Source organism: Mobula birostris, chromosome 5 (assembly GCF_030028105.1).
Source record: "Mobula birostris isolate sMobBir1 chromosome 5, sMobBir1.hap1, whole genome shotgun sequence".
NCBI lineage: Eukaryota > Metazoa > Chordata > Chondrichthyes > Myliobatiformes > Myliobatidae > Mobula > Mobula birostris.
This window is the reverse complement of record NC_092374.1, coordinates 59,622,449-59,647,967: the sequence shown is the minus strand read 5'-3', so window position 1 is coordinate 59,647,967 and position 25,519 is coordinate 59,622,449. Positions and strand designations below refer to the sequence as shown.

At 38.6% G+C, this 25,519-nt stretch overlaps 1 protein-coding gene across 1 annotated transcript in view; it reads right to left on the bottom strand.

Moving 5' to 3' along the window:
• Positions 1–25,519, bottom strand: part of smc5 (structural maintenance of chromosomes 5) — a 62,587-nt gene that overhangs the window by 25,735 nt on the left and 11,333 nt on the right. The window contains exons 2-11 of the mRNA XM_072258107.1: positions 22,793–22,934; positions 19,284–19,336; positions 18,470–18,632; positions 16,828–16,962; positions 16,603–16,743; positions 14,695–14,856; positions 11,138–11,209; positions 8,547–8,802; positions 4,040–4,194; positions 1,407–1,520 (exon numbers count right to left, since the gene is read on the bottom strand). Coding sequence (XP_072114208.1) covers positions 1,407–1,520; positions 4,040–4,194; positions 8,547–8,802; positions 11,138–11,209; positions 14,695–14,856; positions 16,603–16,743; positions 16,828–16,962; positions 18,470–18,632; positions 19,284–19,336; positions 22,793–22,934 — 1,393 coding nt within the window. The remainder of the gene's footprint in view (positions 1–1,406; positions 1,521–4,039; positions 4,195–8,546; positions 8,803–11,137; positions 11,210–14,694; positions 14,857–16,602; positions 16,744–16,827; positions 16,963–18,469; positions 18,633–19,283; positions 19,337–22,792; positions 22,935–25,519) is intronic.

The following is a 25,519-nucleotide window of genomic DNA, read 5'->3' as shown; positions in this document are numbered from 1 at the left end:
CAGAGGGATTGCGAGATGGGGATGGCATTTTTGCAAGAGACAGGGTGAGAAGAGGAATAGTCCAGATAGTTGTGAGAGTCAGTAGGCTTATAGTAGACATCAGTGGATAAGCCGTCTCCAGAGACAGAGACAGAAAGATCTAGAAAGGGGAGGGAGGTGTCGGAAATGACCAGGAAAACTTGAGGGCAGGGTGAAAGTTGGAGGCAAAGTTAATAAAGTCAACGAGCTCAGCATGCGTGCAGGAAGCAGCGCCAATGCAGTCGTCGATGTAGTGAAGGAAAAGTGGGGGACAGATACCAGAATAGGCACGGAACATACATTGTTCCACAAAGCCAACAAAAAGGCAGGCATAGCTAGGACCCATACGGGTGCCCATAGCTACACCTTTAGTTTGGAGGAAGTGGGAGGAGCCAAAGGAGAAATTATTAAGAGTAAGGACTAATTCCGCTAGAAGGAGCAAAGTGGTGGTAGAGGGGAACTGATTAGGTCTGGAATCCAAAAAGAAGCGGAGAGCTTTGAGACCTTCCTAATGGGGGATGGAAGTATATAGGGACTGCACATCCATGGTGAAAATAAAGCGGTGGGGGCCAGGGAACTTAAAGTCATCGAAAAGTTTAAGAGCGTGAGAAGTGTCATGAACGTAGGTAGGAAGGGATTGAACAAGGGGGGATAAAACCGTGTCGAGGTATGCAGAAACGAGTTCGGTGGGGCAGGAGCAAGCTGAGACAATAGGTCTGCCAGAGAAAGCAGGATCTCCCAGTGGCCACACATTTTAATTCCACATCCCATTCCCATTCTGACATGTCTATCCACGGCCTCCTCTACTGTAAAGATGAAGCCACACTCAGGTTGGAGGAACAACACCTTATATTCCATCTTGGTAGCCTCCATCCTGATGGCATGAACATCGACTTCTCTAACTTCCGCTAATGCCCCACCTCCCCCTCGTACCCCATCCGTTATTTATTTTTATATACACATTCTTTCTTTCTCTCTCTCTCTCTCTCTGCTTTTTCTCCCTCTGTCCCTCTGACTATACCCCTTGCCCATCTTCTGGGTCCCCCCCCCCTTGTCTTTCTCCCCGGACCTCCTGTCCCATAATCCTCTCATATCCCCTTTGCCTATCACCTGTCCAGCTCTTGGCTCCATCCCTCCCGCTCCTGTCTTCTCCTATTATTTTGGATCTCCCCCTCCCTCTCCCACTTTCAAATCTCTTACTAACTCTTCCTTCTGTTAGTCCTGACGAAGGGTCTCGGCCTGAAACGTCGACTGTACCTCTTCCCAGAGATGCTGCCTGGCCTGCTGCATTCACCAGCAACTTTGATGTGTGTTGCTTGAATTTCCAGCATCTGCAGAATTCCTGTTGTTTGAGTCCTACTTGTGGACATCTTTGTGCTTTCACTGACCTCATGAAGGAATGCATCCATGTCTTCCATGTTCACACAAACAAAAGCCCTCAGATCATTCAGTGAAATATGGTTTTCAACATACTTAGCGTTTCTCGAATCCTTCATATTGAGCTGTAAAAATTAGGAAAGAAAAAATAATAATAGGTAAGATACTTTTTCAAAATCATGTTACCAAAATGAACAGCAACATTACATACTTATGAGCTTAAAGACAATAATTATAAAAGCACATTTTTTTTATTATTAAGGCACAGTGTGAAGTCTGCAGGGTATCAGCAAGGTTGCGAAGATGAGGCATCAAGTGAAGCAACCAAATTTTGGTTTCAAAGATATTTAAGATTATAGGAGAGACTGATTTACGTATCAGAGATCCCCAAAATCCTGCTTTTAATATTCAAGGAATATTGAAGGAAGACAGCATTTGGAACAGAATCAGAATGAACTTTATTAGCATATGCCTTGAAATTTTATTTGTAGCAACAGTGAAGTGCAAGAAAAAATACTGTATGTTATAATAAAAGTGTGAAAAAAGAATGAGGTTTATATACATACTATAATAAATAAGACCATAAGATATACGAGCAGAATTAGGCCATTTGGCCCATCAAGTCTGCTCCACCATTTCATCATGGCTTATCCAATTTTCCTCTCAGTCCCAATCTCCTGTCTTCTCCCTGTATCTTATCAAGCTCTGATCAATCAAGAATCTATCAACCTCTGCCTTAAATATACATAAAGACGGCCTCCACAGCTGTTTGTAGCCAGGAATTCCACAGATTCACCATTCTCTGGCTAAAGAAATTCCTCCTCATCTCCATCTTAAAAGGACACCCCTCTACTCAGTCCTCTGGTCTTAGAGTCTCCTAACATAGGAAACATATTCTCCACTTCTACCCTATCAAGGCCTTTCACCATTCGATAGGTTTCAATGAAATCACCCCTTATACTTCTGAATTTTAATGAATGCAGGCCCAGAGCCATCAAAAAGCTCTTCGTATGACAAGCCATTCAATCTTGGAATCATTTTGTGAACTTCCTTTGAACCCTCTCCAGTTTCAGTACATCCTTTCTAAAATAACAGTCCCAAAACTGCTCACAATATTCCAAATGAGGCCTCTGCAGTGCTTTATAATGTCTCAACATTACATCCTTGCTTTTATATTCTAGTCCTCTTGAAATGAATGCTAACATTGCATTTGCCCTCCTCACCACAGACTTAATCTGCAAATTAACCTATCAGGTCATCCTGCACAAGGACTCCCAAGTCCCTTTGCGCATCAGATTTTGTATTTTCTCTCCTCTTAGAAAATAGTCAACCCTTTAATTTCTTCTACCAAAGTGCATGACCATACATGTCCCAACACTGTATTCCATCTGCCACTTCTTTGCCCATTCTCCTAATCTGTCAAAAGTCCTTCTGTAGCCACTCTACTTCCTCAAAACTATCTGCCCCTCCACCTATCTTCATATCATCTGCAAACTTTGCAACAAAGCCATCTCCCCTGGAAGAGAGCCCAATGATCCAAAAATTCCCTCCTACACCAACCCCATAGCCACATATTAAACTGTATAATCTTCCTAATTCTGGCCTCACTAGAATGGGGCACAGGTAGCAATCCTGAGATCACAACTCTGGATGTACCACCCTTTAACTTAGCACTAAACTTCCTTAACTCCCTATGCAGAATCTCGTCACTTGGCCTACCCACGTCACTGGTAAGAATGCTGAGGAGTCGATTCAAGACATCCCAGACCCTGGCGCCCGGGATGCCACATACCATCCGGGAATCTCATTCTAGCCCTCACAACCTCCTGTCCGTTCCCCAAAGAAATCCCCTATCACCACAGCGTGACTCTTCTCTCCCCTTTCCCTTCCGAGTCACAAAGCTAGACTCAGTGCCACAGACCCAATCACTGTGACTTTCCTCTGTTGAGTCAACCTCTCCACAAGATCCAAAGTGATATACCTTTTGTTGAGGGGGATGAACACAGGGGTACTCTGCACTGGCTCCTTAACCCCTTTCCCCTTCCTGACTGCCGTCCAGTTTCCTGTGTCCTTCTTAGGTGCAACTACATCTCTGTATGTCCTATGTAATAACCCCTCAGTCTCCCAAATGATCTGGAGTTCATCCAGTTCCAGCTCCAACTCCTTAATGTAGATTAATAGAAGCCACAGCTGGTTGCACTTCTCATAGTTGTAGACATCAGGGACACTGGAGGTCTCCCTGCCTTCCTAAATCCTACAAGGGGAGCATTCCACTACCCTCCAAGAACTACTTGGGCAGTGAACCCAAGTGAAATCCCCTCCTCTCAAAACCTCCGAGGTCTGGAAGTTAATAAGCACCAATTTTAATCATAGTAACTTTGTGAAAGAAGTACAGAAATATTCTTAAAAGGGCACACCATAATTGTTTTGGTGCAGTGTCGAAGCAGGCTGTTGCAAGTCCATGGCCTGCTTCCTAATCACTAGTTAACAATACAGTTCAATGTCTTGGTCACTGAAGTCATTGAAGACTTCAGAAAAACAAGACTTATCATAGGAATCCAGACACAACTGAAAGACATCTTACTTCTTTAACCATGAATAATGGCATTATCATTTTAATAAATACTTACAAAAGGATCCTTACCTCGAGCATAATTGGCTCATAGATGTGTCCATGGAATTTATTCTTGTTGTCTCTTAACCACAGGACAGCATTGTATGTATCTCTAAATCGATCTCGAAGTTTTGCTTCTTTAAAATTCATCATATCTTCAAGTCTTTTGATATTAACCATTACCTCTGTTTCAAATAGTTGTACATGATACCATAAGCAGAGCACGTTGTGACACATCGACTTAAAGGTATATTTAAAAACTATGATAACAATATCATTATATTTTTTTGGAACAAAAGCAATGAGGCTATCGGTGTTTAATGATAGTCTGGGTAAACAAGACAGTAACTGCTGACACAGATACCATGTTCCTTTACAATGCTTGGCTGCAATCCTCAACAAGAGGATTTTCAGTGAAATTCTGGCAACAGATTCTTTAAAGTTGTCCACTAGTTCCTTACCAAAGCATCAATAAAGTCAAGGCTGGTGCATTCAAGAGTGACCAAATGAATGGCATAACTATTAAAAATTATTGCTGAACAACCTCATTAGCCTGAAGAATTATTTTACAAAGAGGGAGATCTCATTCCCTTATCGTAATTCATATTTTCAAATTATTATCTGAAATTCTGTGCATCACCCGAATCTAGTTTAGTTTCTACTTCCAAGTTAGAACATTGCATTAGTAGTTGTAATATCCTTCAGTTGAACTTGTTGATCAGCCAATTCTTGCCTCAATGCCAAAGAAAATTCAACCTGGAAAAAAACGACAACCTAAGTAGTCACCCAAAAGATCCACCAAATATTATGGGCAACTGCCAGCAAGTGGCTTAGCAAGCATAAAGAAGAGACAAGTCTGACAGAATGGAAAGACATCTATCATGAGTAAAGGTATCATGAAAAATTTACACTGTGATATCACAAACATGGCAGCTGCAACTGTGAGCTGTTTCAAATTAATCTACATAATATAACTAAATCTTAACAGCTAAAACAATTTAATACATTAACTAAATAAGGTACAGGTGTCCCCTGCTTTTCGAACGTTCGCTTTACGAAACCTCACTGTTACGAAAGACCTACACTAGTTCCCTGTTATCGCTAACAGAAGGTATTTTCACTGTTACAAAAAAAGCAGCGCGCGCCCTCAGCAGCCGCTCTCCCCCCGGATTCGGAACGGCATTCTTGCCGGCACTGCTTAAACACATGCCTGTGAGCAGCCGTTTGCAAGATGAGTTCTAAGGTATCGGAAAAGCCTAAAAGAACTCGTAAGGGTGTTGCACTTAGCGTAAAACTAGACATAATTAAGCGTTTCAATCGTGGTGAACGAAGTAAGGACAAAGTGAGCTTGGTTTATGGAAGTTGACGAAGATGATCTTGAAGAGGTTTTGGCATCCCATGACCAAGAACTGATAGATGAAGAGCTGATGCAACTGGAAGAGGAAAGGATAACAATCAAAACCGAATGCAGTAGCGAACAGACCGAAAGTGAAGTCGTCCAGGAACTGAACGTGAAGCAACTGCGTGAGATTTTCACTGCAATGATAAAGTACGACTTTAATTTTGAAAGGGTACGTTGGTTGAGGGCTTATTTGCAAGATAGTTTACAAAGAACTGTTAGATAGAAAAATGTGCGAGGCTAGCAGTCAAGCATACTGTTGTTTTTCAAGCCTTCCATATCAGCCACAGCTGACGACGAACCTCCACCTTCAACACCGAGGCAGGCAGACATAAAAGATGACCTGCCTGCCCTGATCGACGATGAGATGACACCCCCATGTCCCACCACAGTGGTCCTAACCCCCAGGCCGCAGACAGATACTGATTCGCAGAGAATGCAGCGATAGCCAGGAAGCACCCAGCACTTCTTTAAGAAAAAAGCCAAAATAAACAAGCTAATTAATTAGGTGCCACCCAGCGCGTAATTAATTAGCTTGTTTATTTCAGCTTTTTTCTTAAAGATGTGCTGGATACATCCCGGCTACCGCTGTACCCCTGCATGCTTCGCGGATCAGTATCGGTTCGCTGCCTGGAGGGTGGGGGCCACTGCACCACCCCAACCTCCGACGACTCAGTCTAACACACCATCATCAGTGTGCTCGGCGCTGTCCCCGATTCCCATAAGTGATACACTGTACATACATTATTTCTACTTTATATCGGCTGTGTATTTTTACGTGTTATTTGGTATGATTTGGCAGCTTCATAGCTTAAAAGGTTACTGGAGAGCGCTTGCGTGAGATTTTCTGCCGATGGCGCTTGCGCTGTGTTTCTGCCAAGAGCACTTGCGTGAGATTTTCGCTACGGAAAACAATGCAGGCAATCGTTGTAGGTAAGTATTTCTACTTTATATAGGCTGTGTATTTTTCATATCATTCCTGCTTTTACTATATATTACTGTTATTTTAGGTTTTGTGTGTTATTTGGCATGATTTGGTAGGTTATTTTTGGGTCTGCGAACGCTCACAAATTTTTCCCATATAAATAAATGGCAATTGCTTCTTCGCTTTACAACATTCTGGCTTACGAACCGTTTCATAGGAATGCTCTACCTTTGGATGGCGGGGGAAACCTGTATATTAAAACAAAACAAGTAAGTAAAGGGACAACTAGAAATGTGCGGCTGCTACAATAAGTGGGAGCTTTCAAACACTTCTTGTCCAATGCAAAACAGTGCTATAAATGTCTGCAGTTCAGGGAACTTCGGCATCTGAATGGCAGATTGTGGGACATCAGAGTGAAAATTACCAGGACTTTTCCCTTCAAGAGGTTGCCACACCATTTAGATCAAATACTTGGAAATTGACATGGAACAGGAACAATGAATGTAGAAGATCGTCTTAAGGGAACTTCAAACTTGCAAATCCAATAGATCTGATATTCTTGTGACATTTGGGGACAAGTGTGAGGGCGGTGCAGAGGACAAACCAACCATCACAGAATGGTACCAAAAACCACAAGGGCTAGATTCCAGAAGTCCAAGTACATACCAACAATATAAATAGGACCAAGAGGAAAGTTTTGCTGATAGCAAAAGCGGAGCCACAAAACACATTAATGCCAGGATTATTATGTGTGCCAAATGCAAACTGGCATAGGATTATTCCAATCAGGGAGATGACTGCGCGATTCTGTCTGGTATGGAAAAAGTCTTGATTTATGGGGCACTAGCGTTAGTACTAGGGAAAGGAAGAATGGTTCTATTGGGACAAACAACACCCAAACCCTGCTGGGGCTAGATTTCTAGCGAATTGAACAAACAAGGAGTTCATTAATTTAAAAAAAAGGAAAGGGTGGTGTGCTGGTAGAGAGAAATCTAGAACACTAATATGAAAAGACAAGGAAGCAGTGCAGGGAAGAGCTTAGGATAAGGATAGGACATGCACTAACAAATAGTGGATAACAATTAGTGGTAATTAGACAAACAGAAGTATATAAACAGTTGCTAAGATGTCCAAATATGTTAAAAAGACAAAAAGACAAGTGCTGTACCTCAATGCGTGAATAAACAGTGCAAAAAGATGTGAGCAGATATAACGTAGCTGTCATTGCAGACAAATTGTAACACGGCGATAAAGGCTGACAATAGAAATTAATAAAAAGGAAAAGGCAATGAAGCAGCTTTGTTAGTCTTCTTCTTCATGTGCCTTGCGCATTACATACTTGGGCAATCATGGCTCTCCACATCAAAAGATCCCTCACAGCATCAATGATATCTCGCACAGCTTTGTTAGTAAAAGTTTAAATCACAGGAATAGTTAAAAATAGTAACATAGAATCAGTCTAGGTGGAGCTAAAAAGCACCAAGGGTGTTAGAAAAGATTGGTGGGAGTAGTCTACAAATTTGAAACAGCCATCACACAGGGTAAAGTACCATTCAGGGAATTTTTAGCATAGGCTGGGGGAGAGGGTGGGGTAGGTAGAATGAGTCAGGCTCAAGATATAGGAGAGGATATTTAAGGAAAACACAATATTGGTTCCTTCATATGGTGTTGAACTTGTAAACTTCATAAACACAGATGACAAAAGGCCAGTTCCTGAATTTGTTTCAGGAGGCAAGATAGAAATTTCTATACACAAATGGCAGAAGGATTCTGTAGAGAGAACAGGAATATCATAATGAAATGGAGCCATGACCATACCAAATGGTGAACCAGCTTCAAGAGTAAAATGGCCTACTGGAGCTGCTATTTCATCAAGGAATTGCTTTTGGCTGCTGACCACAGAATGCGGGCCTTCATCTATTTACAATAATTGCCACCTACTGTTTGGCCCAAGAAGTGCAGATGACAGACAAATGTGCACTTTTGCTTAATGTCAAATACACTAAAAAATGAAACACCGGCCATTTATTACTCTGTTTGCCTGATTCCATTTGACAAATGTTTAATATTCAGTGGGTAATAACAGAATTCAAAATTACAATGTCACTTTACCTGTTTACTACCAATGTATTAGGTATTTTAAATATAGCTCACCTTAGTACCCACTACTTCTTAAGTTACTGGAATTTGCAAACTTCTAGAAATTTACTTACTCTTTTTGTCTTTCTCTAAATTTTCCTTCTCTCTTCGCAGCTCTCCCTTCTCAGTATCAATGGCTCCCTTTTCTTCCTGGACTTTCCGGAGGGCACTGCTAATTTGGTCAATCTCAGGTTGCACATGGTCATAATTCCTTGTGGCGTTCAGTTCATTTTGAAGATCATCAATCATCTTCTTTGTGTTGCTTATTCTTTTTTGACGGTCAATTTCCTCATCTTTTTTCATTCTTAAATTTTGCTGAACTTCTTCAACCTTATAGAAAGATCCTAATTTAGTTAATTACATGAAATATATCCTCCAATTTTATAACACATCAAGTTTTTGTTTACTATTACCATACTACTTGTATGTTATGGGGATGCTTCACAGCAGCAGGGACTGGAAATCTGGTCAGGACTGATGGGAAGATGAATGCTACCAAATACAGACAGGTCCTGGATAAAAACCTGCTGGCCTTTAAGAAAGCTTAAACTGGGGAGGAAGCTCATCTTTCAGCAGGACAACAACTCAAAGCAAACTGCCAGAGCGACCATGGAGTGGCTTCAAATGAAGAAAATTGATGTCCTTGAGTGGCCCAGTCAGAGTCCTGACCCTAACCTGTTCGAGCATCTCTGACAAGACCTCAAGATTGCTGTCCACCACAACTCCCCAACCTGGCACAGCTTGAGCAATTTTGCAAGGTGAAATGAGCAAATCTTGCTCCATCACATTGTGCAAAGCTATCGGAGACTTATCCAAAAAGATTACTTGCCTAAATAGCTGTGAGAGGCATTTCAATTAAGTACTGAGCAAAGGGGTACGAGTACTTTTGAACTGCTGACATTTCAGTTTTGAATATCTAGTGACTACTTGCCCTAATAACTGGGAGAGGTGTTTTAATAAAATACTGAGCAAAGGGGGTATGAGTACTTTTGAAATGCTGACATTTTAGTTTTGAATATCTAGTTTTTCATGTTTTATAATTTTCTGGTTTTGGGGCTCTACTGTGGAAAAAGGAGCATGTGATTCATAAATAAAAATTTGATGTTAAATTGATCAAAATCCCTGATTGTTATACCTATTTATGTGAATAAAGGGTTAGGAGATGAATATTTTTACAAAGCACTGTATATAATACAGTATTATACTTTCTACTTTAAGTGCATCAAAAAAAAAACAAGATGTCAAGTTATTCCTAACATAATCCCAGTGAATTCCAGCTTTATGTTCTCAATACCTTTATTATCTTTTTATTTCTATGAGATTTCCTCAGATGCATTTTTTTTAAAATCTTTGTCCCAGAAATGCCCTCTTGTAAATTCATCACTGTCTGTTTAGTCTTGGTCTCTTTGTCCCATATATAAACCCCTGGTATGCCATTTATAAATTACTCACCCGTACTCTCACATTCAGGGATTTCAGCCAGTGAATTTTCCTTTATCCCCACCCCTCCCGAACCAAGATTTTATTCAGCTCTAGTGACCATAAATTAGTGAGGACTCTGTGGCCTGGTCATTAAAATTACATATAGTAGAACACAATCTCATTCTACTTGCTTGAGGTAGCATTTAATTAGCAACTTATATAGGATAACGCTAAGTGAAGATTTGTATTGCTTCAGCACTTAAAACAGTACACAGCACAGGAACAAGCTAACGAACTAAGTTAGCAATTAAATGGTAGCTGAAAAGCATGGGAAGAGGAGAAACCATATACAGATAAAACCTCAATCAAGTGAGCATGCCAGTTCTATGTAGCGTACCTACCCCCTCCAACCTCTTCCTCCATTAGCTGACTCCAGCCTTGGAAACATGAACTTGATGATAAAGGTGGCAACCACAGCAACAGGAAAGACAATGGGCTCAATGCTGGGTCATGTGATTCAGGTCTCCCGCCTCAGAGCCAGCCAAGTTCATGTTTCCAGAACTGGAGTCAGCTAATGGAGGAAGGGGTTGCAGGGGGTTGGTGCACAACATAGAACTGGCAAGCTCACTTGATTGAGGATTCGTCTGTGTATAGTCTCTCCTCTTCCCATGCTTTTCAGTAATATTTCATGTACTTTCATTCTTTATTTTTTCTCTTAAGATGTATAATCCAAATCTTTCTAACTAGTCCGCTAATCTGTTTACTCTTTCAGCTGAGTTCCAGCAATCTCTAAATAAATGTTAACACAAAGATGACTACTTGAAAATGCTGCTGGGAAGAATACGGCAATGAAGATACTTGGCTTGTTTTCTCCCCTTGATCCAATGATGGTGTGGCCACAACCATAATTTCTACAGTTACTTAGCAGGGACTGCAATGGGAACAATTTCCACTCGAGTGTTCATAATCTAATCACTTCAGATTTGTCTAACTGTGATAAATCTACATTGCATACAAATATAAAATGCTTTAAAAGATTACAATTTTCAGAACTGCACTGTTAATGGCAAAATTAAATTCTGTATAGAATTTATTCTTCTCAAATTGAACTAAAGGTTCAGAATGATCATTTAAATCTGACCAAATTCTCTAACAACTTAATTTCTTTGTAAGACTATCCCCACACTGAGTAAAAATAGCTCAAAACTTGTTAAAACTTTTCCAAAAGTGAAACAGTACTGGCCTCTTTGTCCTTCCGTTCCAATAGATCTTGTTTTTGTTTGCACTCCTGTGAGATCTTCTTAATTTCTGAACTCTACAAAAATAGAATTTTGCAATTATTTCACAAACACATTCACAGTCACCCAGTTTAACTATGATACACATTCTTAAATCAAATTAGACTGAATGCACATCACATTCTACGCTACAAAATAAATTAAGAGAAGATAGGGTTTCATTCTTGTAAGTAAGAGCCACAAGGTGAAATCAAAGAATTTTGTAGCATAAGACAAGGCTCAATCCCATGTGAGTTGCAAGGTAACCTATCCAATTAACCCTGCTTACTCCACAGTCTTTAATTTGGATGATGTCTATTATATAGTACCACAACAAATACATTTTGGAAGTCCATAAATAGAACATCAATTGTATTTCCTTTGTTGACGCATAAGACAGGAGCAGAATCAGGCCATTCAGCCCATTGAGTCTGCTCCATCTTTGTCCCACTCAACCCCACACTTGCCTTCTCACCATATCCTCTGACACCCTGATCAATCAGAAAATGATCCCCTTCCACCTTAAGTATATGCGCAGAGCTGGCCTCCACCGTAGAGCATTCCACAGATTTACTACTCTCTGGTTAAAATAAAAAATCCTCCTTACCTCTGTTCTAAAGGGTCGCCCCTCAATTTTGAGGTTGTGCCCTCTAGCTCTGGATACTCCCACCATAGGAAACATCCTCTCCACATCCACCCTATCTAGTTCTTTCAACATTCAGTAGGTTTCAATGAGATCCCCCCACTTTCTTCTAAATTCCAGTGAGTACAGGCCCAAAGCTGCCAAATACTCCTCGTATGTTAACCCCTTTATTCCTGGAATCATCCTCATGAACCTTCTCTGGACTCTCTCCAATGACAATGCATTCTTTCTGAGATATGGGGTGCAAAACTGTTGACAATACTCCAAGTGTGGCCTGACCAGTGTTTTATAAAGGCTCAGCATCATCTCCTTGCTTTATTATCAAGGATGCATCTCACCCTAACCATGGACTTTTTACTCTCCTCCCATCTGGTAGGCGCTACAGGAGCCTCTGCTCTTGCACCAGCAGGCACAGGAAGAGCTTCTTCACTGAGGCTGTGACCCTGCTGGACCTTACATCACAGCACTAAGCAGTATTGCACCCATATTGTATGTCTCAGTACTTTTATATTTGTGTGCTATAGCACTTACATTTTTTATTCACAGTTATTTTGTAAATAACACTATTCTTTGCATTTCTGGTCAGACGCTAAATGCATTTCATTTATCTGTACTCGGCACAATGACAATAAAGTTGAATCTAATCTAATATTCTATTCACCTTGAAATAAATGCCAACATTGTATTTGCTTTCTTTACCACAGACCCAACCTGTAAATTAACCTTCTGGGAGTCATGCACAATGACTCCTAAGTCCCTCTGCATCTGATGTTTGAACCTTCTCCCTCCCCATTTAGATAACAGTCCACACTATTGTTCCTTCACCAAAATGTATCATACACTTCCCAACACTGTATTACCCCTACATTAATTCATCATAAGACTAAAAAAATTAGTTAGAAACAATGTGTCTTTAACAAATACCTTGATGACTGCCCCTAGTCAAGCCACATTTGTACCAGTGAATGCCAATTCTCTAGTTGGGAATTGTTTCTAGAATTTTCTCCACCAAAGGTTAAATTGACTGGACTATAATTATTCATTCACCCAGAAACTTGCATCAAGAGCTAACAATACAATTTTATTTTCCCACACAAGACAAGCTATCCAAAAAATGTTCTCCTAGGCAAACAAAACATGTTTAAAAAGAACAATTGTGCTTAACTATAACATACATTTAAGCTTGCAAGTAAAATCTACAACAAAGGAACAGGATATTAGAGTGAACTGGTTCTATGTCAGTGTCCACGACCTTGATCTTGTGCCCAACATCACCTCACAATAACAGCACCTTTTATCCTTCCCACATATTTACTCAGTTTCCTCTTAAAAATATCTCCAATTTCTCCATATGGCTGTGTCTGCATAATAGCAGTGGCAACTTTTTTCTAGATCCTCCTTAGAAGTTCAAAAATCAAATGCCAATGTTTAAAACAATAAGAAAACACTGCTGCATCAATCTTTATAACTCTAATTTATAATTTTTCATTACTGGTTGTACATGTGCAACTTTCATTTAAAATGCACTTAATTTTTTTTAAAGACATCATTCACACAAAAATGAAATTAACATGAGTACTGAGCTGCATCACACCAATAATAAAATATTAGATGTGGTATCTTCAGGCCAAGATGATACTGCACATGTATTTAATCCATCTGCCTGAATAATCACAGCAATTCATTAATCAGGTTCATTAACTTCAACAATTAAGGTCCTTTAAATGCAAGTATCTGTGATCAAACAACTCAATGCTGAGATAAAACTGATGTTTAAGTACAGTGAGTTAAGTCATCAATCCAGGCGTAAAAATAAAATGGGAGTTTCTAACAGGTGGTGAGGAAGGAGTAACATGGACAAAGATTTTATACTTAATTGCTGCTACGTGAACTAATCTCAAGCAAAATCAGTTAGGACCACCAAAAAAAATGGTATCATTGAGGTTTTCATCCATCTCCTCCTGGAATGTACACTTGTCAAAAAGGTTTACAAAAGGATGTGGCAGCTTTATCCCATATTCCTGACTTCATTCACCATGGTTTGTTTCCAAACATCAGCTCCTGGTGGTGGAAGACTATCAAAAACGCCCAGAACTTGCCAGACCTCAGTATAGGGAACTATCCAAATTGAATGTGGAAGGATAATGCACTGAAACATGGGAGTCTGCCACAAAGGCTGCATGGAGAACATATCCTGATGAATGTTGCATGATGCTAAGTTCCTCCAGCACTGTACAAGTTTCCACAGAGATGAGTCACAGTGTAGACCTTCCCACCACAGCACAGTGGGGGGCTGAAGCACATGTAAAAATCTCCAGGACTCGTGGTATTTTTATGAAAGGAAAAATAATCTCATTTAGATATAATACAAATAATAGGGTATTTCTTATAATAATGACTATTATTTTATATATTTAAATTTTTATGAATTAAATTGCGGTTTTGAGTACAAGCTATGATTTGACAACCTCTGGATAAGGTGGCAAGGGGTGAAAATTGGGAAGGAAATTTTGGATTGTAGAATGATCACAATATTGAACAAACAGAAAAGAGGCAAAACCTTGGGATTAGGGAATGAAAGAAGCCACACATCCACCATGCCAATATTACTCATTAAATAAACCTTTGTAATCATATAAAAGAGAATAGTTTGCCTTTTCTAAATGGAAAAACTATTGGTGTGGAGAAAAAAATAGCAGCACAGCTGTTATCAGTTTTTCCATAGATAAGTGTACAAATAATATCTCTTATGCTTTGTTTAAAATACTCATTATTTCAACATATACAGGTTTTCAAAGTTTGTGAACTGATTCATATTTGTAGCAACTACAGATAAAATCAGAAGCCTTATCCAATAGCAAACTAGCTTCTCATTCTAACCTTTTCCTTGACTTTTGTTTCCTGCTCCTTACACTGCCTTTCAACAACCTGAATTCTTCTAGTCACTGGAGCCTGAGCTTCTTTTAGTGCTTTGAGTTCTTGTTTCAGCTGGTCACGGAGATGCTTCACTTCTTCATGCTCCTGTCGCGCAGCCTCATATTCCTTTACAAAAGATAAGGTCAGATCTTAAAGAAAGCAAGTACCTTTTATTAGAATCTTACAATACACAGGATGCCATTTGGCCAATCGTGTCCATGATAATTCTCTTGAACAGCTATTCAATTAGTCCCACTGTTCTGGAAATATTTCCTCCAAGTATTTATTCAGTTTCATTCTGAACATAACTATTGTTTCAGCCTCTCTTTCAGGCAGCACATATTAGACCACTACAGCAAACTGCAAACCACATTACAAAATATTGTAACCAAAATGCAGTAAGAACATTGATATATTTTACACTACTGTATAATTCTACTAAAACTCAGGAGTAGGGATAGAAAGCTACAAAATTATTTGTAACAACACATCTATTGAAAGTTGATATCCAAAGAGCACATTCAATGATGTACACAGTACAGCCTGAAAGAACTTTTGTCCTGCTGAAGGGTTTTAGCCCGAAATGTTGACTGTACTTTTTTTCCTGGCCTGCTGAGTTCTCCCAGCATTTTGTGTATGGTGCTCAGATTTCCAGCATCTGCATATTTTTCCTCTTGTCTGAAAGAACTTTGTAAGGATTGCCCACCAGACCAACAAGAATTGAATTTTCTCTCATTTTGTATCAAAATCTTTCTCTGACCACAGCACTAGTCAGTGCACTTCTCAAGAAGCGCTCGAGTTATTTCTCTATACACCATACAAAGGCACTTCTACTCCCACGACACAGCAGAAACATACAAGTACATCTCCTTGGGCTCAAGCTCTATTGAAGCAGCAGTTGTGATTGTTCATCACACATTCAGCCCAGGTTGGGTCCTAAAATGGAATTCAGGATCCTAGCAAAATCCTAAAAGCCAGATTTAAATATATAAAATAGTAGTGCATCGTTTCTGATCAGGGCAGCTATTCACAACAACTCAGCACCCATAATTAAAAACACCAGAAACACATCGGTAGAAGTAGAGTTAACGCTTCATCAGAATTACTATGGATTTCCAGCATCTGCAAATGATGATGCGGATGAGAAGTCAATCTTTCCACCATCTTGTATCTGCAGAGTTTTCAGCACTTCACCTGCAGGTTTGTGAACATGATGCCTGTGAATGTATCTCACTTTGGCAATTCAATCTTCTTCAGGATATAGACCTTCAAAATTTTTAAAAAGGGCTTTAACTGAAGGTAATGCATTGAACATTAACATGGAAATTTGAGACCATGCAGAAACAACTCCTATATCGGTTGGTGGTGAGAAAGAAAAAGGAAGTATTTTTGAGACCACGGTTTAAAACAAATGCTCTTTGAATATTACTCACTACACATCAACAGCCATTTTCCACTTAAACATGGAGCATTTAGGAAGACCATTTTTCGATTGCCCAGTATCGAAACATCTGTCCTCTGTGCAATCGAAAGCAAACAAAAAAAAATAGCTGTCAAAAAACAGTGACCATTGGGTCATCAGGTTCATCACAACCTACCAATCCACCCAAAATCATTCAATCCAAAGACGGGTAAAACTTTGTCCAAACTGGGCTAAAGAAATTCCTCTCCAGATCCTTCACATAATTAAAATTAGTTCAGGATTTAACCTTATCCTATGTCATAATTCCCAAGCAATTAACGTCAATGATATGAATCATTTTCATGTAAATTTAAATTAGGAATCCAAAACATCAACATTGTTTCCAAAAGAATATTCTGATCAGTCCCATACACTGAAGTAAAATACAGCAGGATAATGTCATAACTTACCACCCAAGGTCTCTTTCTTTCTAGGATCTTTATTTTATCCAAATGTCTTTGTCGTTCATAATACCTCTGCACATCTTGCTCACTTCGCTCATTTCTCTGTTTCATTTTCTCCAAAGCAGCTGACTTTTCTTTGCACGTGTTCTATAAATGCAGTAAATAAACCATTTTTTGAAGCTGCTAGGAAGGAGGCAGGTAATGCTCATAGTAATTTACATCTATCTTTACCTCGAGTTCTTTCTCCTTTTCTCGATAATTTTTTAAATCACTATGAAATTTGTACATCTCAGGTGGGCCAACTGATTTTTCTGTGGCTTCCAAAAGCTCGATTTTTGACATTTTTGCAAACTCTCCAACTTTCTCCTATAAAATTAAATAGGAAGTTGAATGTACCTTTTGTAAAGACCAGAAGCATCAATCTGCTCATTGGGTGGGTAGGTGGTTGAGGGCGAAGAGATGGAAGGACAATTACTCAGAAAGGATGCTGACACAATTTTAAACAAATTGGTACTGCAAGATCTCAGTGTGGCCCTGTTCTTCAATGTTATTTTTTAATTCGTACTATTTTTTTACATCTTTGCGTTATACTGCCCCGGTAAAACAAGTTTTATGACACAAGTCACTGATAATAAACCTGATTCTGATACCACAGCTGCAATGAGTCTTCTTAAACTTCCTAATACCTGTCTTGCAGACACAAAAGACCACATGAAGGTTGCAATACCGGAAAAGATACTGGCCGCAATAAGATCTCCATGAGAATCCAAGCAACCAGGCTTGTTCAGTATTAGCATAAATTAGAACATGATACCAGTTCTCCATACTGGAAACACGTGTTAACTATTGGGAGATACAGTATTAGCATAAATTAGATCATGATACCAGTTCTCCATACCAGAAACACGTGTTAACTATTGGGAGACAATCAGTTTTCTTTAACTGTTTAGACCAAATTTGACACCAAAGTTTTGCATCAATACACAAGAGATTTATAAATCCCTAAATGATGCCAAGTAATGCTTATATTAATTCAGAATATTTATTGATGTGTAAACAGTGATTAACAAAATATAGGGATATTTTTGAAAAACAAAATCAACCATTATAAACATTGGCATTGATTTGCTTCAAGGTGTTTAAAATAATAATATTTACCAAATTGTAAACAAAGAACATTAGAAACAGAAGCAATAATAGGCAGTGTGGGCAATTGATCCTGCTTCATATAGTGTCGCATTGGAGGCAGCCCAAAGATGATTCACCAGGCTAATTCCTATAACAAAATGGTTAGGGTATCCAGATAGATTATAAGATTCACAATCCTCGGAATTTAGAAGAATGAGGGGGCAACCTTATTAAAATATACAAGACCCTAAGGAGGGTTGAGATATTTTCACTTATAAGAAAGTCACAAACAAAGAGACATAGCTGTAAAATAAGGAGCTGATCATTTAAAACAGGAGTGCAGAAATTCCTTCTGAGAGTAGTGGAATTCACTAACCCCTTACCAGGGTGGTAAAGGCCCAAGATTATTTAAAGTGGAAGTTAATGATTATTTAGAAGACTGACAAATCGAAGGTTTTTGGGAACTGGAATGGAAGAGGAGTTGAGGCCAGCACAGATTAGACATTATTATATGGAAGACTGAGGGACCTAGTGGTCTGTTCCTATTTTCTACTTTTGCGTACCACCATGCAAAACAATCACAGTTGATTAGGTACTTTGCCTATACTCACAACTAATTCATATCGCCCATGATTCTTTCGGCATCTAAAATGTCTTAAATCCAGATTTTTGAATATTCTCAATGTCCACGGCTCTTTGTGTTACGCTTTATTTTATTTCCATGTACCCTAATGTTAACACATACCTGAGGTAAAAACTGGCAGAGATTGCCTACTTGAATGTTCAAAGCCGCAGTCTGTTCTTCAACCATTTTCTGGGTTGCATGTTCTCCATTTATTTGCCAAACTGACTGGTTATTTACAACAGAAATTTCTCGACTAATTTTAAGGTTTTGTGAACGCCTGTAACTATAAACAGCAATTACTTAAAATCCAAAACTTAAATTACGCTGTCAGAAAATGTAAGATTATTATACAGCAGTCTTTTGACAGTAAAATTATCCAATCCTCTTCATTCTGGACAGGAATGCTGATGATACTAAATACAGTCACAAGAGAGTCCTGCAAAACCAAGAAGGCTCTACTCAAACAAAAAATATTTTCCTTTGCTTTTAATTTGCATTCTTTACCAGAAAAAATCTCAAATAACATGACAATTTTCAAGACTGCAACTGAGTATATTTCTTTTGGATACACATCTGAAAGTTTTTAAAATCTGCAAGAAACTAACTGATCATTATTGCTTTTGACTTAAGTAGAAATAGTTAACATTACTACAAATCAGTGCTGAGCTCGCGGTCCCTTTCGGGACATGATTGTGTCTTTAAAACTTCCTTTTGCTTGTGGTGACAATATATTACTCTGAGGAGTTTGTTGGATGTACGTGGGCTATAATTACAGCGATGGCACAGCAGTAGCTCTGGTGAGGATCTGAGATAGCGGACTGGTTAGCTACAAGATTGCACATAAGGTATTAGGACATGCACTACTAAGTTAACAGTGTCATCTCTGGAAATTACAGAGCAAATTTACACAGGCATTTCATTACATTATACTTACAGCTCAAGTTCAATATACCCTCTGCTACATCCTCGTTTCACATAAAGACCAACCTGTTTAAATAGACAATTTTAGTGCAACTATTAAAAATCATGTGAGAAAATAAACTCGAACATATATAGTGAGTTGGCCCTTCGAAAGGAAAGTCAGTGGATTAAATACCAAATATGCAAGCACCAAATCATTTTAATAATCCATTACCACTTCTAGCCTCAAAAAATTGATAGCAACAAAATTCATCTTTTTATTTCAATTATTCACTTTAAACCCAATACCTTGACCAAATAGAATGAAATGAATTTAATGATCAGTCTATCATCATATTGTCTATGAAATGCCAAAAGTGCAAGATGAAGTGCAGCAGGACAAAGCTTGACTGATACATAAATACTGGCACGCATTGGTTGAGCCATATGGCCTATTTATATATCCTATATATTCTTCAAAATACCATGAAATTTATGTTTGCTGGCTTTGCTTCTTAACCACTCCAATGAACCTGAGCACATCCCCATTTATCAATGGGGTTAAAAACAAATTTATCAGTGTCAGGAAACCTGAATTGCTCAACTACGGGATTATATGCATGATCTTGATGATAAACATGAGACAGTACTATTCTGAAAAAATGTTTTGGCCTGAAACGTCGACTGTTTACTGTTTTCCATAGATGCTACCTGACCTGCTAAGTTCCTCTAGCATCTTGTGTGCATTCATCATCATCATCAGGTGCCATGCCCAGTTTGAGCTTTGACTGCCATAGTCCATACACTCCTGTTTCGGGTCAAGTGGATCAATTCATTGGTATTCATTTCCAGTTCTCTGGCTGCTGTCTCCATCATCATTTGTCTTTGCCTTCCTTTTGCTTTCTTCCCTCCAATCTTTCCCATAATTACCGTACATTCTAACTCCTCTTTCCTAATCACATGTCCAATGAAGTTAGGTTGCCTTTTCATGATCTCATACATTATTTCTCTTTTTGTGCTTGCTCTGTTCATGACATCCTGTTGGATATTCGTTTCGTCCATGATATTCTTTGCATCCTCCTCAAAAACCACATCTCTACTGCTACAATTCGTTTCCTCATGTTACTAGATATTGTCCAACATTCTGAGTTTAGTGTTGGTCAGTATACTCTTCATTCTTGTAAAGGTGTCCTTTGCCATCCCTATTCTTCTTTTGATGTCCATATCGCACCTGCCATCTGATGTCACCCAGCTTCCTAAGTCGCAAAAGTTCTGTACTTGTTTTATGTTTTCCCCGTTTATTTTCAGCCTGCAGATAGGATTCTCCTTTTTGGATATCATCATACATTCTGTCTTTTTGCAATTGATAGATAGACCCATTTTTGCACTTTCTTCAACAACTATATCAATTAAGTTTTGTCGTTCTCCGTACTTGCAATTAACACAGTGTCATCTGCATATCTGAAATTATTGTGTGCATTACCTTGATGAAACAGTATTAGTACATTGGAGTACATGAAGCTCAACATCTACTCTATACAGAATCCTCCCTCTATGTGCCTATTCTGTGCTCATCTTACTAGGGGTCAACCAGTAGGGGGATAGATGGAGTAATGGTCATGCTCATTACAGGGAACAGGGTTTCAACTCAATGACAGCCTTGTACACCATTCTGCCAAACCAACAGCAGGAGAGGAACATGAGATAGCTCAAGATAAGCAGGGAGCTTTTTGTTTCACTTCTTGGCATTAGAAAAGATTGCATAATAGATGAAAGAAATTCATTTTCTCAAAATCATGAATCTTTGAAATTCTCAAGCTAGAGAGCAAAAAAGTCATTGAATATTTTCAAAGATCAAGACTGACAGACATTTAAATAACAAGGAACAAGAGAAGGGCCAGGAAGTGGTGCTGTGGCCAAGATTATCGACCATGATCTTACTGAATGGTGGAAGTGGCTTAACGAGCCAAAGGCCTATTCCTACTCCTGCTCTTACAATTTATAACCTTGGTTTCCACACTGATATTTCACAATTACACTGCACAGAACTAGACCATTCAGCACAATATACTGGCTCTTTGAAAGCTAATCATTATTTTCCCCATTGCCCTTTTAGTCAAAGTAGGGTTTTGGGCAGCAGGAGTGGAGGTTTAAAATGATACAGGAAATCTGTATATACTTAATTTATGAATCTGTATGAATGAGGTGTTTTGACTTATTCTACACGCTTACTGTGAAAACACTGAAAATTTGTACCTCGCACAGATATTCTGCATAGGTGTGGCAATGCTTTCTGCTAAATTTGGAATTTTCATTCCTATATACTTCAAATGATTTTTAAAAATGTGTACCAGTTACCTGGAAGAATTTTTGATGCAAGCATTGAAAATTGGCACAGCCCCAAAGATGAGTGCCAAAAATGAACTATGATGGTGAATACTAGGCCTTAACAATATAACATACACGTATAATATCTTTGTACATAGCACTGGAGAGTAGAACTAAAGCAAATGTGATTTCTTAATTACACTTATATAGGATTATCAAAAGAAAGAAGCTCCGCAAAATGCATCTCTTAAAAATTACACAAACACACATCCACCAATCATTCAAATTAATCTTTGACAATGATGTTGCTTAAATTTATGTAAAACTGATTGTGTTTAAATTATTTAATTGACAGATCGAGCCAAGTGATCATCTCTCAGTAGTCAGAACATACAAAGCTGGATTTTGCAGTTAGTGAATGAGCTAGCACCAGCTGTTCTCAACATCTGAACCTTACCTAGACACACCTTATGTGAACTTCTACACTACAATTTCCTAAACATATAGATACATGATCTGCTGCTTTTAAACATATTTAAAATATACCTGTGTCATATAACCAAAGAACTACAAGGTACTTGGTAAATAAATGTAAATCTTCAATGCCAGGAGATTATGAAATAATTTCAGTTTATATTATCAAGTACGCAACATTAAATCATCTTTTTTTTGTTTGCCATGTTCAATGGCATTGTTGCATCTTCAACACACCGTAAGCATTTTCCCTATTATGTTATTGCCGACCAGCTATTGGTGGCATATCAATTAATTGGTAGTTCTCCAGTTATTGTCTAATCTAAACAACCAAATCTTTATTGTCCAGAAAGCATCAATTCTGACTCAATTCATAGAATAAAGTGCATCTTAAGTAACCGTCTATCTGTTCAGTATGAATGTGGAATAATAAAGGAATCAAAAGTACTAACAAGAGAATCTCAGAAGACACTCAACTGAGCAAAAGGCAAGCAATAAAATCCCTTAGTTACCCTCCCTTTGTACGCTACTCACACATTAATAAATACCAAAAACTACCAAAAGCTTTCAATCCATTTTGGTGCCATTTTTATTCCTCATTCATGCCACTTAAAAGTAACAACATAACAAAATTACAGAAGATACTCAATTTCAGAGTTAACTTATAAATTAATTGTCGAATAATACAATTAACCAAAATAACTTGCTGCAAAATATCAATCTCACGTTACTGGTACCCACCTTGTCCCCTCTCCCAATAAAGGAGGTTTTTCCTGCCAGGCCCAGGCAAATAGCACACACTATGCTGGATTTTCCAGTGCCATTGGCACCAACAATCATGTTCAAATTGGCGCCAGGGAGGATCTCACAGGAATCGTAAGTTCTGAAAGGCATAAAGTTGGCTAAATTTAAACACAAAAATTGACTTTGCTTTATAACAAACATAAGAAATATATTAGACAAATATAAACAAACCTTTAATCATTCAATCTTTAAACCAAACTTTCAAACTTAACACTCCTGGATTCAACAAACATACAAGGCACAAATCCCAAACAGAAAAATTGATCTTGCCATTTCAAAATTTTTATGAAAAATTCACCTCTAATCAATACGTCACATTACAAAACAAGCAATCTCGATTTTCCTTTCTTCTCTTTAAGATAAAGCCTAATGGAAAACCATTTGTGAATATTGAGAAATAGCACTGATAATGCAATACATTATAATAAAGTTCGCCTAGTTTAACTTCAATCAGACTTGAGTCTTGATGTTGGTAAACTATGCAAATTTTACTTTTCTCTTTTTGATTCCTTACCAAGCACTTCGGTCCATCTAGTTCATGGTCAAATCTAGACTTGCAACAATTTCTTACAACATCAATAAATTATGACAGTATATTCTCACACAACTATTAAGAAGATGCACAACTTCTCCCCAATAATGGTCTTAATTTCTGAACAATTTAAACATTAAGATTTAATGACAGCCAACAGAGGAAACTGGGTGCTGCAGTAGCTTAGTAGTCAGCACGATGCTATTACAGCTAGGGCCGGAGTTCAAAGTTCAATTCTGGCACCACCTATAAGGAGTTTGTACATTCTCCCCATGACCCATAATGTGGGTTTCCTCCAAGTGTTCCTGTTTCCTCCCACAGTCCAAAGACATACCAGTTAGTTGATTAATTGGTCACTGTGATTAGGCCAGTATTAGACAAGTGGGTTGCTGGGCAGCATGGTTCATGGGGCCAGAAGGGCCTGTTCCACACTGCATCTCTAAATAAAAATAAAATATTCCTTGGAGTTTACAAAATTTGACCTTATTCAAAAATACAAAACGCTAATGGGGCTTGACAAGGTAGATGTTAAAACATTTTTTTTAAACTCATGGGAGAGTCACAAACAAGGAAACACAGTTTCAAGATAAGGGGCCAGTCATTTAAAATTGAGGTGCATATAAAACCTTTGTCGGTAATAATCTCTGGAATGTTCTGCCCAAAAGATGTAAGATACAGAAAATAATATTTGAAATATATTAGCAGCTTATTTTTGAAGTACAATTTATTCAAATCAAATTACTTGCCTTCAGTCACCATTGTTACTCCTTTTATTCAATTACTTGACACGAGTCCTACTACCAAAGTCAATAATTAATGGCCTACTACCAAAGTGAATAATTAATAGCCATCTGTTATGCCATGATGGATGAGAGCCACCAATTTGAAGTCTGATGTGAAGGAATAATGGTATTGAACAGGTAGTTTCATGATTTTGACCCAGCACTGATGAAAGACCAGTGACATGTTTTCAAAAAAAATAGGTGTGCAAATTATAAGTTTCGTTGTTCCTCTGCATCTGCCTCTATTCACTGCATTTTCACACACATTATGACTGTTTTCTAATTCCAATGAATATTGCCAACACTTTTGTATTAAAGTCATTACCATGTTACAACTGCTTTGTACATTCTTCCATCTTTATGTTGTTACTGTTTTTCACTAACATGAAAGAGACAAAATTCACTAATAAATGCACATTGACCTACCCTTGGTAGCAACCTGAGCTGTAAAGAATGTGCAGAGGATCTCCTGGTTCCGATTTAAAATGGCTCTGGTGATGCACAGTGAAAACACAACTATTAACTATTTTATTACTCACACTTTTCCTCAGAAACGGTTACTGCAATCAAAAGCCTGTAACTTCCCTTCCAGAGTTGAGCTTGTATGACTTAGCCTTTTTGCAGTTTCAACTGAAATCTTGAAGGTGCAGGGTGGTTTTTGTGTGGTGCGTATAAGCTGAATCAAGGTGGCGGCGCCCAAGCCCAAAAGTGGGGAACAAGCCAATACTTGGCTGCTGGAGTGGAGTGGACTTGGAGATGATTTGAAGCAGCAGAACCAAAGTGAGGCAGAGTCAAAGCAGCCAGGCCCAGACACGAGAGTAAAGAACAAGCCACTATTTGACCGATTTAAGCACTGAGCCAAATTGGAAAGGGTGGTATGGACTAAATCGAAGTGACAATCCCGGGCCCGAGAGCATATCAAAGCGGCAGGGTCCAGGTCCAAGAGCAAGTAACAATCCGCTGTTTGGCCGATTTAAGCACAGAGCCAGATTGAAAAGGTCAGGGTTTCAGAGCTGGAGGTGAGGAACTGGCCAGTGTTCAGCTTACTGCTCACCAGATTTGCTCATCTCTGCAATGAATTGAGACAGTGGCCTGAAACTAAAGGGCTGCTGGATCAACTGTAACTGGCTTTGTGGCTGTGGACTCACTTTCATGACCTTTAGCTCTGAATGTTACTTGCTTACTTCTATTGTTTGCAAGATTCCTTTTTTTTAAATGGGTTCTATGGGTTTCTTTGTTTTGTGGTTGCCTGTAAAGAGATAAATCTCAAGGTTGTATATAGAATACATACTTGGATAATAAATATACTTTGAACTTTGAAGTAAACAAAGGAGGATATTACTTTTGCAA